The sequence below is a fragment of the Asterias rubens genome, chromosome 17, assembly GCF_902459465.1.
Source record: "Asterias rubens chromosome 17, eAstRub1.3, whole genome shotgun sequence".
In the NCBI taxonomy this organism is placed as follows: Eukaryota; Metazoa; Echinodermata; class Asteroidea; order Forcipulatida; family Asteriidae; genus Asterias; species Asterias rubens.
Genome location: NC_047078.1, coordinates 765,367 through 785,885, shown reverse-complemented (window position 1 = coordinate 785,885; position 20,519 = coordinate 765,367). Strand labels below are relative to the sequence as shown.

General features: G+C 39.0%; 1 protein-coding gene across 12 annotated transcripts in view; it reads right to left on the bottom strand.

Moving 5' to 3' along the window:
• The window catches only part of LOC117301325 (rho GTPase-activating protein 32-like), a 55,282-nt gene that overhangs the window by 14,557 nt on the left and 20,206 nt on the right, over positions 1–20,519 (bottom strand). For 5 of the 12 annotated variants that reach the window (XM_033785220.1, XM_033785218.1, XM_033785228.1 and 2 more), the window contains 6 exons: positions 9,402–9,428; positions 7,660–7,756; positions 6,429–6,514; positions 2,596–2,680; positions 1,652–1,897; positions 295–387 (listed from right to left, as the gene is read on the bottom strand). In XM_033785220.1, coding sequence (XP_033641111.1) covers positions 295–387; positions 1,652–1,897; positions 2,596–2,680; positions 6,429–6,514; positions 7,660–7,756; positions 9,402–9,428 — 634 coding nt within the window. Of the gene's footprint in view, positions 1–294; positions 388–1,651; positions 1,898–2,595; positions 2,681–6,428; positions 6,515–7,659; positions 7,757–9,401; positions 9,429–15,241; positions 16,443–17,227; positions 17,277–17,339; positions 17,413–20,519 lie in introns of those variants that run through there. The other 7 variants (XM_033785225.1, XM_033785224.1, XM_033785221.1 and 4 more) reach the window with 4 other exon arrangements.

The following is a 20,519-nucleotide window of genomic DNA, read 5'->3' as shown; positions in this document are numbered from 1 at the left end:
TCTGGTAAAAAATGTCTAGTCGGAAAAAAACAAGCACTTCGGTAGTTGACTGTATGCATTTGGCCTCATTTGAGTAGTTGACTGTATGCATTTGGCCTCATTTGAGTAGAGCAACCACGGGTGAAAGTCAAAAAAAGATTGCAGTTTGACAACGACGAGCATTTCCATTTAATCATTATCATCATTTTACCTTAATATGTAAGGTCTGTGGTTAACTCTGTGATTTAAAAGTCTGAAGAAGAAAAATGATTTAAGACCACGATGAGGAAAGAGTAGTAATAACTGGTTCCCTACCTCCATCCAGTTTAACACAGGACCGCAATTGATCATGTCACCAGCTATCTGGGAGAACCTGCCAAGGTAGCGGCCGAGCATCGCTCGTACACCCTGTAATGAAACCAAACATAGAGGGATGTTAGGGTTTCTATCAAAACTAAAATAACCTTGCAGGGATGAGTACGGTGAGTGAAAGAAAAACTTTGTTATGTAATCAGAGGAAAGAGTAATTACCTACAACAAATAAATAAAGGAATGTCTGATGCAAAACTAACATCTATTAAGTAACACATTGCCTTGGATCGGTTGAGTTGGTCTTTGAAAACATTTGCAACCGTTTGTTATAACATGCAATTGGTTAGAAAGATGATTTTAAAGTAGAATACAATGATCCACACAAACATGCCTCGAAATTGCACGGTTTGCCTTTTACCTCATCGACTAACACGGTCAGCCATTTATGGGAGTCGACTCCCATAAATGGCCGCCCATGTTAGTTTGCAAAATAAAAGAAACACGCAATTTCGAGGCAAATTTGTGTGGATCATTGTATTCTACTTTTAAATCATCTTTCCAATCATATGCATTTTATAACAAACGGTTACAAACGTTTTTTATAGACCAACTCGTTCGATCCAAGGCATTGTGTTCCTTTAAATTGTCAGCACAAGTTCAAACTGGCTCTAGCCACCAGGCTTGCTCTAGCAATGCAAAGATTGTAAGTTCAGACACCATCCAAGTGGATTGCCAAAGGATTTTGTTTAGCATATATACAGTGCTTTAAGCACTAATAGCTCGCAATGGTGTAAGGGTCAAACAAATGATATTCAACTGTTGTTCCGTTTACCACTGATCGTATTAAAGGTGTTGTAGTCAAGTACATTTAAGCAAAGTACCAAGCAATGCAGAATGCAACGGTGGCAAAGTAATAATATACAAAGCACTGGAATAGGAAAGAAGAGAAAATCAGAAAAAGTTGACATCAGAGACCCAGATTAAGTGCAGCAGGGTTTGCCCTTGTAACATTTTCAGTGACTAACAAGGACCTGGGCCCTAATTCATAGAGAGGCTAAGCACAAAAATTTGCTTTGCAAGAAATGTTTGCCTTGATAAAAACAGGATTACCAGCCAAATTTCCCCGTGATTTTCAGGATAAGCAATCAACGCAATGTGCAACAAATGGAAATTTTGGTTGATAATCCTGTTTTTATCAAGGAAGAAATTTCATGCTAAGCAAATTTTTGTGCTTAGCAGCTCTATGAAATTGGTGCCAGTTTGCTTGTTTAGTCACCAGTCCATGGTTCATATTAAATCGAGTCTCAAGTGAAATCTCTTGATTGGTGTCAGCCAACGATAAACATCTCCACCAACCTACCTCTCGATTTCCAATCATTGCTTCTCCTTTAGGCAGCTCCACCAGTTGACTAAACCGTCGATCGTAGATACAGCTATGCAGCTGCTTGTCTAGTACCCGGAAGTCTTCATAGCAGCGTTTAACCAGCCACACTTTACCATTGCTGTAGACTTTGATGGTGAAGGGGTTATCAGTGATGTCACAGGTACCGTTCTGATAGGCTAGGAGTATTGCTTCTTCTTGATCCGCGTCTTCGTGCATAGATAACTGCGAAAACAAAATTTGATCAAACATCGAGCCCAAATACATAGAAAATATTGCTTAACAAATGTCTGCTAAGCAACAATAAGCAGGATACCAGTCATATTTTGTTCATGTGAAATGGTACTTTAGCTGGGGCCAATTCTATAGAGCTGCTTAAGCACCAAAGGAACTAAGCACAACAAAATAATGCTTACCAGAAAAGGGTTACCAGCCAAACTACCATGTTACATGTACAATTTGTGAACTGGTATCCTGCTCATTTCTGCTTAGCAGACAATTGTTAAGCAGTATTTTATGCTTAAGTAACTTATGAAGTTGAGTTTAGGGTTCTGCTCATACACAAGCTACCATTCAACTTCAACAAAAATGATTCACTATTACCATTTAAAATGCTCCAGATTGCAAAAAAAAGACCAAGCTCAGAAAATGTTTCTGCATTCTGGCTGTATTTTATTTCTTCGTCTTAATAAAGATTGGAAGACTATCATAGGTCTAGTAGTTTAAAAGTGCAAAAAATGAATGGTTAATGGCCTGATGTTTCAACCCTAGCAGAGTCTTTCTCAAAGGCTAAAAGAGGTAAAACAATGCAGAACAGTTGCAAACTTTGTGTACAATTGCAGGTAACTTTGGCTGGTAAAGCAGTTTGCAAATCAGTTTCCTGTTTATTTTTATTTTCATAAAAGTGGAAAAGGAATACTCACTGTGATACGTCCGAGCTCCACATTGTCGTAATGAAAGTGAGCACAGTCGTTAAGCTTGGGGAAACGACTCGAACCATCATGGAAACTGAAAACCACAAAAATAAACATAAAGAAATTCAATGTTTAGAATTCTTGAAGAGAAAACATGGAATGCCAATGGATTGTTTATTCTACTTTGTGGCTGGGTGATAACGCAGTGAGTGCCAATCAAAACAATTTTAATACTTTATTTTGATATTGGTTGGTTTCTGAAACGGCAGGCCTGCTGTATGCTTCGTTTTTTGAAAAAGCAAGGGCACCAAGGCATTTTCTCCTTGGGAAAGAGCACCTTATGAGGTAATTGTAAAATTCTACTGGAGCATTTGAAGGGCACCAAGGCAATGACCAGGTGGCATGGAGGAAATCGCCTTCATTGCCTGCGTGAAGAATCAGGCCTGTAAAGAGATCATTTAAAAGTTCAAAGAGTTTTAGCAAAATATAAAGAATCTAAAGCATGTGCCATTCCAATAAGTGTTACCTTGTACATTCTTGGGCCTTTCTACTAGGTAAGATACTGCACAGGTCAGATGGGAAAGTTGACATGTTGTGTCATACATTCCACATAAATCCAAGAATTATAAAAGTAACAAGTGCCCCCTTCATCATACCAAAGGTTGATGAAAATAATATTCTCATAAAATATAAGATTTTATGTTTTCTTCCATTGAGCTGTGCACAAACTAGGCCTGTGAAAATTTCCAGTGAAATATATTTTTCTCAGGAAATCAAGTCATATTAAAACAGCAACAGCTGGTTTCGGTTGTTAAAACCAAGAAAATGTGTTTACATTTTGAAAATTGTGTGAGAACCGTGCCATAACGACCAAATCTCTACAACATGGTTCTTATACAACCTTTGACCTTGTTCCATCCAGAACTGACTAAAGACAATAGTACATGAACTCTCAACTAATGACTTTGTGTACAATAGGACAGGAAACAATCGAAGGAAGCGACACCTTTGAAATTACTTTCACTTTGACAAAGAACTGTGAAGTTGCTGTTTCTGTTTTCTTAAACAATGCATTTTTAAAATGAATCACTTGAAGGCCGTGGACACTATTGGTAATAACTAAAAAAACTTATTATCATAAAACCTTTCTTGATTACGAGTTATGGGAAGAGGTTGACAGTATAAAACATTGTGAGAAACGGCTCCCTCTGAAGTGACATGTTTTCGAGAAAGAAGTAATTTTCCATGAATTTGATTTTGAGACATCAGATTTAACCTTTGAGGTCTCAAAATCAAGCATCTGAAAGCACACAACTTCGTGTGACCGTGGTGCGACAAGGGTGTTTTGTTCTTTCATTAATATCTCGCAACTTCAACATGTTCAACTCAAATTTTCACAGGTCGTTATTTTGTGCATATGTTGAGATACACCAACTGTGAAGACTAGTCTTTGACAATTACCAATAGTATCCAGTGTCTTTAAAGGCCCTGGACACTATTGGTAAACACTAAAAATAATTGTTAGCAAAAACATTTACTTAGTAACGAGCAGTGGAGAGCTGTTGAGAGTATAAAACATTGTGAGAAACAATTTTGAAGTAACATAGTTTTTGAGAAAGAAGGTAATTTCTCACTCAAAGACCTCAGTTGAAACCTTCTATAATGCATCTGAAAGCACACAAAGTAATGCAACAAGGGTGTTTTTTTTTCTTCATTATTCTTTTGAACATTTGATAACCAATTGAGCCAAAATGTTCACAGGTTTGTTTGCATTATGTTGGAAAACACCAGGGCTGTGTGCTTCGTTTTTGAAAGGGCAAGGGCACCAAGGCATTTTCTTCTTGGTAAAGGGTACCCTTTGATGAAATTGCAAATTTGTACTGGAGCATTTTAAGGGCACCAAGGCAATGACCAGGGGGCATGGAGGCAATCGCCTTCATTGCCTCCATGGAGTATCAGGCCTGAAACACCAAATGAGAATACTGGTCTTTGACGATTACCAAACGTGTCCAGTGCCTTTAAACAATCCATTTTTTAAATGAATCACTTAAAGATAAGACGGGAAGCTGAAGATGTTTGGGTAGAGACAAAGTTATAGGAATGACTAATCATTTTTTTGTTTCATAAAGCCGGCAGGGTGTGGGGTTTTTGAAGGTCATGTTTCTATTTATAGAATGGTCATCCCACAAGGGCCCTGTTTTATAGAGCTGCTTAAAGCCATTGGACCCTTTCGGTTCAGAAAAAAAAAAAAAAGTTCACACATTTACAAATAACTTACAGGGTTTACAGAAGGCAATGGTGAAAGACTTCTCTTAAAATATTATTCCATGAAATGCTTTACTTTTTGAGAAAACAGCAAAACAATATAAATTCTCGTTAACGAGAATTACGGATTTATTTTAAACACATGCCATGACACGGCGAAACGCGCGGAAACAAGGGTGGGTTTTTTCCGATGTTTTCTCCCGACTCCGATGACCGATTGAGCCTAAATTTTCACAGGTTTGTTATTTGATATAGAAGTTGTGGTACACAAAGTGTGGGCCTTGGACAACACTGTTTACCGAAAGGGTCCAATGGCTTTAAAGGGTCCGTGTACTTTTTGTAGGACAAAAAACACAATGTCCACAGATTTACACTAAACTTACACAGTTTGAAGATAATGATAGTAGAAAGCTTCCCTGAAAATATTAATTGATGAGGTGCTGTATTTTTTGACAAATTAGTAAAACAATGCCATGAAAACAATTTTCGTCTCAGTGATCATGAGACGAAAATTATTTTAGCATGTAAAAACGTATTTTCATGACATTGTTTTACTCATTTCTCAAAAACTACATCACCTCAGCAACTAACATTTTTAGGTGCGCTTTCTACTATCATTATCTTCAAACGGTGTAAGTTTGATGTAAATCTGTGGACATTGTGTTTTGTGTTACAAAAAGTACCCAAGTCCTTTAAAGGTGAACAATGTTGGTTGAGTTGATGAAGCAGTCACAGACAGGACGTTCATGTTTTGTGTCATCAACAATTTATACCCATACAATAAGTAACAAACCTGTGACAATTTGGGCTAAATCCGTTGGGTGAGTCACGAGAAAATAAGAGAAAAACCATACACAATTTTCAGCATGCATAACACATTATCTTCAAGTACGCGCTAATCCTCCAATCAGATTCGCAGAATGGAGTGGTGATAAAAACCTACATTGCACGGCTAATATCACTACCTGCGTCTTGTGTGTTCTATGGTCACGCGCTAAGTTTACTTGAAGATAAATACGTTATTACACGCGCGCTCGTGGAAATACAGAAAATATAGCGCGCCTGCGTCCCATATCCAGCTCAGCCTTCGGCCTCGTTGGATATGGGACGCAGAAGCGCTATATTTTTCCGTATTCCACTCGCACTTGTGTGATAACTTATAATGTCATTAACTTAGGTTGTTACAACTTATATTAGCTGTGTTTCGTTTAGGTTTTCAGATACAGTTTCCTTGAGGGAATTATTTTGAAAATGTTCGGACTGCAATTAATTTTAAAAGCAATAATGTTTGTTATCCTATAATTGTAGAGGAATGAAAATAATGCATTCGTTTTGTAGGGGAAAGTCAGTTCTTCCACCAACAAAAGATATGTCAATTATTCTCCCTGGTTAGCATCTAGGGCTAACATTTAAAAGAAGAAAAAAAAGTTTGTTAAAAATTATTCATCTGTTGATTCCATTTAATTTTTGGAAATTCAGAAACGGATATCAACACGTTTTTTTTTTCTAGTTTAAGGCTCAACTGGTTAAACATCCCAACCCTACGCAATAAACAGACAAACTCATTTGCTACTTACGAAGATGACGACATCTTCTTGATACGGAGACTAGCTCGTCTCCTAATATTTGGCTCCCCATTATTCTCTAATGGTGTCAGAGGTACCTGGAATCAGAAAAATATAAGAAAGGAGAAATCAAAGAGACATGTTGTGAATCAAAGTTGTGGCAAAGTGGTTGAAAGCACCGGACTCAAGCTTTGGTGTTTCTTATCAGTGTGGGTTCAAGTCCATAAGAATAGAGACGTATGCTTTGAAACTTTGCATGGTGGGAGTATATTAATTATGTGAGTGGTGTTTGAAGCTTTGCATGGTGTAGAGAATAATAGTAACTATAAATATAAATATGAATAGTAAACTTGCGGGTACAACCATGAGTAAAATCTCTTTTGAAGGAGTGGTGGCTCTAAAAAAAAGCCGGTTTGGTCTCGACGTTTCAAACAGTATACTCTGCTCGTCTTCAGGAGATCGACATCTTCATTTAGATCAACGTCTTCATTCTCCTTAAGACGAGCAGAATATACTGTTCAAAACGTCGAGACCAAACGGGCTCTTTTCAGAGCCACCACTCCTTCAAAAGAGATTTTACTCACGGTTGTACCCGCAAGTTTACTATTCATATTTATAGTTATAGTTATAGTTACTCTTAATTATGTGAGGTTTGCTGTAACACCATGTGAATATCTCCCTTGAGTGTCGGTTCTGAAAAGAACTGGCATGACTGTTGGTAAAAGATTTAACACTTCGATCACTGTTGTGTATTTTAAAACCATATTGCTCTTTCTGCTCATTCTTTTATGGTTGTACAGCGCTTTGAAACAGTGTTAAAGCATCTTCAGGAGGAACGAGAAATCAAAGAGACATGTTGTGAAACTGAGCAATCTTTACAAGGGATCCTGGCAGAGTGGTTAAGAGCATTGTACTCAAGCTCTGGTGTTTCTGATCAGCAGTGGTCTCAAGTTCATGTCTTGACACTTCTCCTCCGTAAGCAAGACACCTTTTAAAACATTCTTGTTTCGTCCTTTGGATGGGACAAACATGTAAAGCTGGAGGTCCCGTGAGAGTTTACAAAAAAAAATTCTTCTTAATATTCTAACATCTTGTAAACACTAAAAAGGTGCTACACGAAATTGGTTTCATATTTTAAAAAAAATCAAAATCATGACTCAAAATGTTTTTCTCTGTTTGCCATTTTTGTAGAGACCCTACAGCAAATATCGTGTAGACCCACTGGACTGAAAACAAACCGTACCTTTGAGAACAGGAGTCCACTCTCCTCATCCACCGAATGAAGCCCCCTCGAGCGAATATCGGCGTCATTCTCCGAGAACTTGCGGATCTTTTTCCCTCTGGGGATAGCACAAAAAACAAGCAAATGTTATTTATTGATTATTTATTGATAGCAATGGTCAATATTTGCACTGATCTATTGTTGCATCAAAAGAGGTGCTTGTTGAAATTGCATCCATTGCACGTTTCACATTTCAGCCTCAGTTCCCCATCTTGCGTCTTTATCGCTCTTTTGGTTTTAAAGCAAACCACTGTTATTGAAAATACTATTCGTTTTCTTTTAACAACGTACATTGTATCAAAAATTTTAAAGTGAAAAAGAAAACAAGTTGTCAAGGAAAAGGTAATGAATATGAAATATTTTTCACAATATTAACCTTTTTTTAAAAAGCAAATGGAGAGTTTATGTAGTCTATGCCCATGAAGGTTTAAAAAAAAGTATCATAAATAAACAAGATAAAGGTCAAATAACAAGAAATAGGCCTATGTTATGCAGATCAATTTCTTTTGGGTGATTATGGTTAGCTGAGATTATATAACACCCAAGCAGATCCTTGCCATTTGATTGGAGGATTGTCCATCACGTGATAGCAAATAAAAGTACCATTGCATGCTGAGTCACTCACCGTGCTTTTTCGTTCCATCCGAAAAGTACCATTGCACGCTGGCAGCGTGCAATGGTACTTTTCGGATGGAACGAAAAAGCTGAGTAAAAACATCACTGCGTGCGCGTGTCTTTGGTAACGCAGCAGGTGTTACTGCAAGAAGGCATAGTAAAATTACTAGCATTCAGCTTCTACAGTTGAAATTGTTTGTTTTGAAAGTTGTATCTTTCATCAAAATGACAAAGATCTACTTGGATGTTATATAAAACAAATAATGAATGTTTTTCATTCGTGCAATGGTGCGAATATGTTCATTCGTTGAAAGCTGGAATGTTCCATTCAACTCGGCTCCGCCTCGTTGAATAGAACATTCCATCTTTCAACTCATGAACATATTCGCACCATTGCACTCATAAACATTCATTATGTGTATAATAACCTGAGAGCTCAACGCTTTGGACAGTCTGCTCTAGTTTCCGACAGTCTGCTCTGTCATTATATCCGTCCATCCTCAGGAGATTGACAGACAATCATTGAGTCCTCTGGTTCTCACTCAAAAGAGAATTATTGTCATCGCAAAAAAATAGTTATTATTATCCTTCCCCATGTAAACCTTGAAGCTTTATTCATTAATACCCCAGACAGTTTCGCTATTCCTAATGGAGGAGAGCGCATCACGTGAGGGTGTTTAAACCTTCGATAATGACCAGCTGGAGCTGTTTACAACCGGTTGTTTTCGGATACGTTTAGATGCATACTACGCGCAAGAATGCATATCCGAAAACTGTCTCAGTCATAAAAATGCAACACACGTACAGAGCTCAAGGACGTCGGAAAATGGATTTATAGTTTTACAGAGTTTCATACTTTACTGTGTCTTTTAACCAAAAAGGCATTTATGAATGGGAATAAAAAGAGTAGTGACTTATTCTTAAACAGCCGTTTAAAACCTTGCAGGGCAATGCAGGGTTGTGCGATAAAGGCGATATATTGCACGGTCACGACCCTACCGGTTTAAAACGACAGTTTAAGAACTTGTCGCAACCCTTTTATTCCCTTATTTAAAAACTGTAATAATTAAAACAGCTGTAATTGTTACCTGCATGATCCTAAGGGGGAATTGGCACTGTAGATGGAACGAGGGTACATGGAAGAGAAAAGAGATACAAAAATAAATTAATTATTGATACACATCCACGAAGAAACATTGGACTGCTCTTTTTGCTCCATGAATTTTGTCATTCCTGAAAGATAAATGATCATTACAAAAAGTGTCATAAATAATAATAATTCTTAGAATAATATACCAATGCGCTTTACATTAGTGCCCTTGGGTCGGTTTCACAAAGAGTTAGGACTAGTCCAAACTTAGGACTATTCCTAGGAGATATACAAATTGCATGGATAGTCCTAAGTTAAGACAAGTAACTGTTCCTAAGTGAAGACAAGTAACTGGTCCTAACTCGAGATAAGACTAGTCCTAACCATGCTAACTCTTTGTGAAATCCACCCCTGGTGATTCAGGCCAATACCATCTTTCTCAGCTTCCTGGGGAGTATACAGTCCTGGCCTGCCGTGGCACTCAAAAGGCTTTTTCAAAAACAATATCAACCTCTACCCTCTCAGGTACATACACATTTATACCCCTGGGTGAACAAAAACAATTTTAAATCAGACACAAAAACCTACAATGATCCATTACAAACCTTTAAAAAAAAAAATAACCACACCCCCAAAAAAGGAAAATAAAATGAAATAAAAACTATAAAATATAAAAACAATAATATTCCCCGATCACCTTCTCCTGTGCAGCAGTTTCCGACACTGATCCTTCCAACGTCGCCACAAAGTCGGCTTCACTGAATCAATCCACAATCGACCGTTTCCGTCCTGGCTAACCATGGCAACCGCATTGACAGAGAAACACAGATAATAGAATTCCACAAAAACACTCCTCAAACCTTCTCAAGATTCTCCAAAACACTTAAAACAGCACCTTGTGAATTGCGAACACTCACGGACAAACTACAAACGTCTCTCGGACATTGCAGAGAATAATCCTGTGAGAGTCGCAATGTCCGGGATTGTAAACAAAGCTAGCTGATGGATCATCAACTTGACTCACTGATAACATGAGTCACCAAAACAACCCACAGATATGATGATTTTTGATTTTGTCTCTTGGCCCAAAACGATTTTTAAAACTGTACACACACACTGCAGGAGCAAAATGTCTACCTACTGTTCAAGTACACTCGTTCCAATCAATAAACAAAATGTGTACATGTATTGTTCAAGTCCCCTGTTTGTAATCAATAATTACAGCATACAAGTTCAGAGGTAATTGACAATAGAAATCCCAGGAAATTTGGAGGTCGAATTAACAATAGAAATCCTAGGATTAGTCACTAGACTTCATGCTCTGTCGCAGTGGGTTGATTTTGTATTATGTGATTCCTGCCTGGACAGGAAAACACAAGTAGAAACTCCTTAATACGCTAACAGCTGACTGCCTGCAGTGCTGACTCAGAGGGAATAATGCTCATCTTTTGATGATGTTATGAGCAGCGTTCTCTCTTATTAGTTGTCCGCTGGCCAAATACTAGTTAAAGCACTCGAGGGCAAGTCAGAATTCACTCTACATGTAACTACGCATGAAGTTCGGCTGGCTGGCTAGTTCAGTGTGGAAAAGCATTCATATTCCATTTGAAAGATTGACTACTGAAAAATGGACTAGTGAAGTGATTAGCTTACTAGTCCTGCTAGCCAGTCATTATAAAGGTTAAGGGCAAACTCTATTGAGTATCAAATCACAGGCATGGCAGCGTTGACTTCAAGACGTCAGGTAGATTAACAAGAAACAGGATTTTTTGCTGATACAAGTTAGACTTCAATCCAAGCGCAGGAGTCCACCAAACTTGCTGATTGTTTCGGGTATACATGTAGACTTACAATCAATCAATCATTACGCATTTGTACATTGAATACTGTTTACGCAACAAATAAATGACGCTAAAACAATTTGGGTCCAAACAAGAGAACATGGAGAAGTTCACAATGTACATGTAATGTGTCAACATACATGTGTTTGTGGTATGTCAGTCACATTATATACTAGCAGCTATTTGAGTATGTAACGCACATGAACATGAACATGCTCCACACTGTTGCACACGCACAGTGCACATAAATAAAACCCCAAACCAACATGCCAATTTATACTTCTCCCCCTCGCCCAACCTCTTCCTGTTTCCTAATCCGACCCTGTTACCATGCCAACCCATCCCCTCCTTCCTCTACAGACAGTCTTGATCTCATTCAATGTCTGTGGTTTCCACACATTGACGACTATAATTAGAAATCAGAACAATGAACGCAATCATTGTGATAGTGAGATCATTGACCACTTCCAGTTGTTTACAAGAGTAAACAAAACTATTTATCTCCAACAAGAGGTAAAAGGAAGTCAGGAACATGTAGAACCAAATGAAAGCACAGTGTTCTTCTTTCACTAACTTTTAAAAAGGATCAGCTCATGCTCTTCAGCTATTATAAATAAAATATAACAAACCGGCGCCCTACCAACTGAGCTACAATGTACGAACAGTATGTATCTTGCCCTTTGGCAGTTTCTCTATTTTGTCAACCTAAAGTTATTCATCTGTTACTAACTTTTAAAATGGGTCAGCTCATACTTTGCAGCAACTATTATTATTCTACAATAAATACTTGGCATTTGCTTAAAACTGTGTTCAACTCCAAAGAGAAAAGTCACCATTACAAAGTAACTTACACTCGCTCTGGTTACAACACTGTCCAGTGGACCACTCGCTCTGGTTACAACACTATCCAGTGGACCACTCGCTCTGGTTACAACACTATCCAGTGGACCACTCGCTCTGGTTACAACACTGTCCAGTGGACCAATGTTGAGGGAGAACGGTGCCTACAATATTTTGTCTCAAAACTCATATAACTGTTTAACAGAAATAAACCATTTACAATCCAGGACTTTTTCTTTCCAGTTTTTCAAATGGGTGAATCAACACCACATGATCTTCTGACCATCATGACATGCATGAGTGAAACAAACACCCCATAAATCATGACCCCATACCCTCAAAACCTCAACATTTCCTCTCTCGATTCCTGTTTTTATTTACAGCGGAAACGAAGAGTCTTCCAAGAGGAAACCAACCTTTATAAAGAGATTAATCTGATTACAATGATTTCTTTTAGGGCATGGGTTATTGACCTTTAACCCTGTGTAGCCCAATCTGTGGAATGATTGCACATGACGTTTGTGACGGGCATCTTCAATGACAACAACGTGCGTGCGTATAGGGGCTGCGCACAACTCCCAGCAAACTCAAGCCTTTCATGCAGTGTTTCATTAAAGGAACACGTTGCCTTGGATCGGACGAGTTGGTCTATAAAAAGCGTTTGTAACCGGTTTTTTTAATAAAATGCTTAAATGGTTGGAAAGATGTTTTAAAAGTAGAATACAATGATCCACACAACTTTGCCTCGAAATCGCGTGGTTTTCCTTTTACTGTGCGAACTAACACGGTCGGCCATTTATGGGAGTCAAAAGTCCGACTCCCAGAAATCGTGTGGTTTTCCTTTTACTGTGCGAACTAACACGGTCGGCCATTTATGGGAGTCAAAAGTCTGACTCCCATAAATGGCCGATCGTGTTAGTCAACGAGGTAAAAGAAAAACCGTGCAATTTCGAGGCATGTTTGTGTGGACACTGTATTTTACTTTTATCTTTCTACCCATATATGCATTTTATTACAAACGCTTTTCAAAGACCAACTCGACCGATCCAAGGCAACATGTTCCTTTAATGATGGTGGCAGATACAAGGGCGGCCAATAGATTGGTCTATAGACCATTAGTAGACCAATCCGTATGCGCAAGTGATGCCAGACCACATCACCATTGCTGGAGCACCGGCAGAACAAGGTTTTATACACAAAGACGTGGAAAAATAGTTGTCTTTTTACTTTACTATGTGAATTAGACACAGCTGATTGGACATGGGAGCCACTTTGACTTCTTTACTTCACAATGGGAATTAGGTGCCTTGCTTGTTACTTTGTTGAGACACCCCTATGTTCCGGCACTGCAACTATGTTTTCCAAACCTTAAAGGAACACGTGGCCTTGGATCGGATGAGTTGGTCTATGAAAAGCATTTGAAACTGTTTCTTATGAAATGCATATGGTTAGAAAGATGTTTTAAAAGTAGAATATAATGATCCACACAAATATCACTCAAAATTGCACGGTTTTCATTTTACGTCATGAACTAACATGGTTGGCCATTTATGGGAGTCAAATAAATGGCCGACCGTGTTTGTCGACGAGGTAAAACGAAAACCACGCAATTTCGAGGCATATTTGTGTAGATCATTGTATTCTACTTTTACAACATCTTTCTAACCATATCGATTCTAACAAACGGTTACAAAATGCTTTTCAAAGACCAACTCGTCCGATCCAAAGCAACGTGTTCCTTTAACCAAACCTTAACAGTAAATCACAAGGTTTGTGGGAACATAGGCCTAAGGGTGTCAACATATAGAGCAGTCACCATCTTACTTAACGATTAACACAATTTCACTGACAGGAGAACTTGAAATAGCGCTGTAGAACACTGACCAAAAATTTAACTAAAAAGCATAAACTTAATCCAGAAAATGGCGCAGACAATACATCATGCGTAGGTGAGTTTAAGTGGTCGGTTTTTACAATTTCAAACAGCAGAAAAGGTTAGTCACTACATGTATAAAGAAAAATTTCAGCTTTGACAGTGGTGTATACAAATGTAACATCCATGCACCAATAAAGTTAGTCATTAGGTCCTTATGACCTACATTTCTTTGTGACTAAATCAACCACACTTCATCAATTTCACACCAAGCGAAGTACAATCAACTGGTTTCGAGTAACACTCACAAACAATGGCTGAAGACCAAATGCACAATGTTATAGGTACACTCCACCGTAGGGAACTTTTTCAACGGAAGTGTGAAAACTAAATTCCCTGAAGTCCAGTCGAAGTATTGACACAATCTTGTTCCAAATTACAGAGTTCTGTTCATGTACATGGTGTACATGTACATTGTACATTACTTATTACAAGGACGGGATGAGGTTTTACAAAATGTGGAAATGCCTGACAAGAAAAGCTTGCGGGCGCCTGGGTTCCAACTTCCCAGGAGGTTTAAAGACTCTGGGCATCACTAGATATAGAAACCTTAGTTATTAGAGCGCTATTCAGTTCTCTGTCTTAAATTCAGGCTTTATATTTGTTGCTTGGGAAAAAGTAGGTACATTTTATTGACTACAAGGGCTGACCTACAATATACATTACACATGGTACAACATGTATTAGACTTGTGGACAAGTCGTTGATGGTCTGCCGCGGTGAGATAGTCGATGTTGTGGCGATGCTCTCGCCCGAACTGTTGGTTGACGAATTCTACTCCTCATTAACCCTAGTCGTGAGAGCAGTAGTCTCGCGGGGCCAGCAGTCACGCGAGAATACCGCGGGGAGATTCGGAATAGAGTTGGAACGCTCTCACCGTGACAGACATTTAACTTGTCAATAAGTCTACACATGTAAAGGCTTTAATAGACATTTCAGGCTATTTTTAAAATCACAAGTTGCCGACTTTTCAATGGGGAAACTGTCTACCAACTGTATCACAACTCTATCCCAACTGTCGCCCAACTGTATCCCAACTGTATCACAACTGTCGCCCAACTGTATCACAACTGTCGCCCAACTGTATCACAACTGTCGCCCAACTCTATCCCAACTGTATCCTATCCCAACTGAATGCCATTTGCATCCCAACCATATCCAAACTGTATCCCAACTACATAAATCCCATTGTATCCCAACTGTATCCCAGAGAAGTCCTCTTACCTATAAAGATATCCTTCGTAGAGATTGCTTGACCACGTCCAGCGCCGTCTCGCCAACACAGCCGCCAAATCCACCATTCTGCTCCCAGTATATAATCCAAATCAGTACTCCGAGGTGACAACTTAAAATGATTTCCAATTGACACACGTACCCGTTCCTGTCATAGTTGGCTGCTTAAAGCTTAGGAGACAGTCAATTGTGTTCCTGCCAACATGGCATGATCCAAATTACAGATTGTTTCCTTCCGAGGTTAAAGAGTGACAACGTCAATTTTGTTTAATGATTTAATACCATCATACACCCTGAACATGAAGTTCATGTAGACAAACCGACAGTTCAGTGTCGCCTAACTTAAAGACAGAGCCATGGAAAATGTGTATTCCGTCGTCCCTTTGAAAGAGAACTTCTGGTGACTCCTTACATGCATAGAGAGTGACAGTGTCAATTTTTTGAAGGATTTAATACCACCATACATGAAGTTTATGTAGACAAACTGACAGTTCAGCGTCGCTTAACTTGAAGACAGAGCCATCAATGGAGGATGTTTTATTCCTTTGTCTCTTTGGAAAGAGGAGTTCCTGCTACTCCTTACACGCTTATGGATGATAGAATGTGTTGATGACCTGGAATGCAGTGTCGATGTTTGTAACCCGGCACCCAAAATGACTAGTATTTCAATGTACGTGGTACAATTACCTCGGAGCCCAGAAGCGATGTCGTGTCATCAGTCATACAAACACCCAGGCCTGATACTTCACGGAGGCAATGAAGGCGATTGCCTCCATGCTCCCTGGTCATTGCCGTGGTGCACTTGATATGCTCCAGTACAAGTTTACAATTTCCTTATGGCTTGGTGCCCTTGTCCTTTCAAAAATGAAGCAAACACGTACCGTAGATTGCTGGTAGAGAACAAACAAGCTTGGACGACAACTATAAAACATGCGCTTACAATGGAATGTTTATTGAAGGCATCACGGACAATCGCTCGTCTTCAGCAGACATGAAGCGCAAGTAGCAGAAATACAACCGCCAAACAAAACTGTTCGCTAAATGTGATAACATAAGTGTTCTCCTCATCTCTTTTCAGAAAAAAATAGTCCTCGTCGTTCGTCTTTTCTCCAGTTCTTCAACTCTCGTCTTGAATATTCAGGGCTCACATAACAACCTCCGAATCCAAAGTGACCACATCATGTCAAGGCGACTGAATTAAGAATAAAACCACAACGTCTTAATTATGGGAGGGTGTGCGTCATTGGTAATTAAGTAGTTACCTGCCCTGATGTGGCTAAGATGTACTTAGCTACATGTATACTGGCTTGCGGCTACTGGCTACATGTACATGTGCACGTTACCATGGAGATATGTACAGTGATCTACCCTCCTCTGTACACTGTAGCCACAGCCAGACATAGCAAGACACATTTTAGAAATGGAACAAAGCCAAATAACAAGTAAATAATGCACTGACCTTTTCTGTGACATTACAATTTTCAAGAAACACTCTTTGTAAAGTTCAGAAGTGTTGGCTCTGAATACAAGTCAAATACTATCAGGGTCTCGTCATTAACTTTTTTGGTGCAAGTCAACAGTTTAGTGACGGCGAGCCAGCAGGACCAGCTGGCTCATCATTTCACTAGTCCGTCAGCTTTTGTAGTATCAAGATAAAACCTAAAGGGGAACTGACTGGGTAAAGTTTATTATAATTTCAGGATGAACAAAGAACCAATAACTAGCCCAGGATCGGAGCCAATGACTGCCAGTTTAAAGTTCCGGTGCTCTACCAACTGAGCTATCTAGCCCTATGTTGGTGGTCTCCCTATCTTTGTTTGAAGGTGCCAGTATGAAATTGGGTTCTAGCCCCAATTTCCAAACGCGGTCACAATCTAAGCACACAAATTTGCTAAGCACACACATGGAACACTGATAACCAACCAAAGCTAAATGCAAAAGTATCTTTTCAGTCATTTACGGAAAACTTTTGCTCACCAAAGCAAACGACTCAATCAAAATTGTGCCCAGAATCTACGTGCGTTTTTTCCGTCCGACAAAATGTCCTTACAATCTCAACTGGTTAAGTGCAGTCTAAATCTCGGCCTACCTGAATAATAACAGCCCAACACTCTCAAGAATGTCTAGTACTACAAACACGATGACAGCCCGCAGTAGTGAATAAAGACCGCTCGGTTCAACTTGATCAATGCTTCCTGGGATCAGAGACCGTTACATTTGTAAAGAGTCAAATACTGGAATGAATGAATGAGTTGAACTTGTGAAATCGGTGAGTCGTTGGCTGAACTTGTGAATTCAGCGAGTCGCTCGTTCGCCAGGCCAGGGGGAAAGGGTCACATGACGGGTTTTATAAGACCAGTTGAATGCAGGACCTACCCAAACAAACAGAGTGTCAATCTTCTTTATGAAAATGAAACTACATCGCTGGATGTTTGACTTTTTAGGGTTCCGAGAAATAAGTGAGGTTAAGTGAGGTGTAGGGGGGGGGGGGATGTGGCACATTGGGTGTGGCGAGGGTGACTAAAAGGGGGATTTAACAAAAAAGACCAGTTACTATCTGCGCCAGGGCTTGAACTTGGGCATACAATTCAAAAGAACTCAGGCCTTGTACATGTACGTTAGCTCAAAATGTTTACTGGAACATAAGTTTTGTTACAATACCTGAGTTGAACTGTTCGAACAAGCGAAAGGGTTCTCAGTCCCAACCTGATTGTGTGTTTTTCTCAAAATAATTCTCTGGGGTTTTCCCCTCGTATCAAAACCTAAATTTCCAAAATAGACCGCTTTTATATGACATCACAAGACCTAAACAGCGCCCTCGCTGAGGTTAATGAAGACATATCATTGGCTGAGAGTTGTGCGCAGTGCGTACAGGCAGGCACATTTCCTATTTCCATTGTTTGACCTAAATGATGGCAGTCAATACAAGGGGTCTTTCAAAGTACATTACGCATTCTTACAGAGACTAATAATTCCACATTTGTACAAACTGCGTACATTGTAAAGTGTTGCCTCTGTCACTGATTTGTTTTATTGCCCCCCCCCAAAAAAAAAAAAAAAAAAGCTACCAGAGGATAAAATAAATAAATTTGTAAGCCATTCCTCAGGTCACGCTTCTGTACCAAACAGCTAGACTTGGAAACCGGGTATAACACTGAAACTGGGTATAATACTACACGCCACCACAGTTCACCCTCCTTGCCCCCCAACACAAAGAAAGGGTTATTTATCCCATGGGGTGCCAAGGCATTGGGTTACAAATAAAGAAGGTTGGGTTTCGCTTGAGGACGCTATTGGAAAATTGGATAATAGTAGGTAGACAAAGGCCATATAATATGAGTAATGAAGTCTAAAGTGGTGGTAATAAAAGTCCACTATATGTTTTAGGCGTATTTCATGTATTGGAAGACTACACATTTCACAAAAAGTGAGAAAAGTTGGACCCACACTAAAAAAAATTTGACACTGCAGGTTCTCTACCCTTGAACTTGCATGGCCCAATTTTTGCCAAAAGGAAACTTGTGTTTAAATTTGTTTCTCGGAATGAAATTTGCTGTTCCAAAATGAAAAACATACAAGAAATTTTGCAAACGCCACAGAAAAAAAATGTATTAGTTATTTTGTAGGGTCAGCTTTGTCCAAATGTACGTACGATGCTGAGGCACAGGGTTTTAAAACACGGTACGTAAAGTTTGCAGTGACACCATGCTCAAATCTGTTTTGTGAGTAGTGGTGGCTCTGAAAAGAGCCGGTTTCTGCTTGATATTTCTATCAGTGTGCTCCGACCATCTTCCAGAGAATGACTTAAAATGTTCAAGAACCACAAAGCCACCTTCCTAGAATCAAATAAAGAATAAGGACTGTTTGCAGGAAGTTCTCATACATTGAGGACTTTTAAATTGCAACAATTTGTAATCTTTATTATCAATGTTGATTTCCTATCGGCAACACAAGTATCTCCCGATGGGGGAACGCCTGATTGACAAATGTACCCCGTTGGGGATCAAAACTGAGGGATGCATTGATTGGCAATCGTTCTGGCAGAACTCCAATGAGCTTAAAGGTAAGGTCATAGATTCGGAAATACTCCAAAAAATAAATGTCATTAACAATTACTTGGTGAGAAGTACTGTATGTGGATAGTATCAACTATTTTGAGAAAGGTTTCCCTTCAATTAATATGGTTTTGATGACTTTTCAACCCCCAAAAACATTTGAATCTGAGAAACACTTCATGCATTAATGTGCTTAAATGTAGAGTCATAGATTTGAAAAGTACTCCAAAAAATAATGGCTATAAAAACTTACTTGGTGAAGAGCGCTGTAGCTGTTGATAGTATAAACTATGTATTTTGAGAAAGGATTTTCTTTGAATGTGAAGGTGGTTTAGATAGCTTTTCACCTGAATACATTTGAATCTGAGAAAAGATTCATGCATGAATGTTTCTCAGATTTCTCTGATTTTTGAGAGTTGGTGTCCATTTGTGAATGCTGCGGCCAGAGATGTGGTTGGTTCCCACTATCACCCCGCTAACCAGGGATGGATTCAATGTTCTTTTAAAAATACCGGATTCTCAACAAATGGATACTTTATTCAGCTGAAACTTTTGAATGGTGACTTTTATTGTGTCTTTCTTTATAATGTTGCCAGAAAAGCAGAATTAAATTGACAATAAACAAACTATGGCTCTACATTTAACTATGACCTGCCAGCAATCTTGAATGTGTGCAATGTCAAACTCCACTTAGCAACTTTATTGTGCATTTTTTCTTTTTTCATCTGTGTGTGGGTTACCGCATTCTGAAAAGCCATTGATGCTTTACTAAAGACCGCTTTAAGAGTTGCCTGAAACAAATTTAATGTGGCAAATGAGTAGTTTCACTTTTCATTGACAAGCGAAGTCTACAAATTATCACAAGACGCAGTTCACACAATTCATGTCATTGGTTTCTTGGAAGACTTGACAAAGAAAACTAAAGACTTAAGTACAATGAATGTAGCGTGGAAAACGCAGACTGCGACAAGGGCTTTTTGTGGGGCCCACCTCAGGGGCTACTTCTAAAGGAACAACAAGTAGCCAAGCAAAAATTAAATAACGCTTACCATGGAACATCGTTCAAAGCAAAAGTGTCATGTCACATCTGTGACCGTTGGTGACTGGTGTCCAACTCATTTTTGCTAAGCAAAAAAATGTTTCGGACTATTTTTGTGCTTTTCGACAGCTCCATGAAATTGGGCACAAGACAGCAGGAAATAAGTAAAATTTGC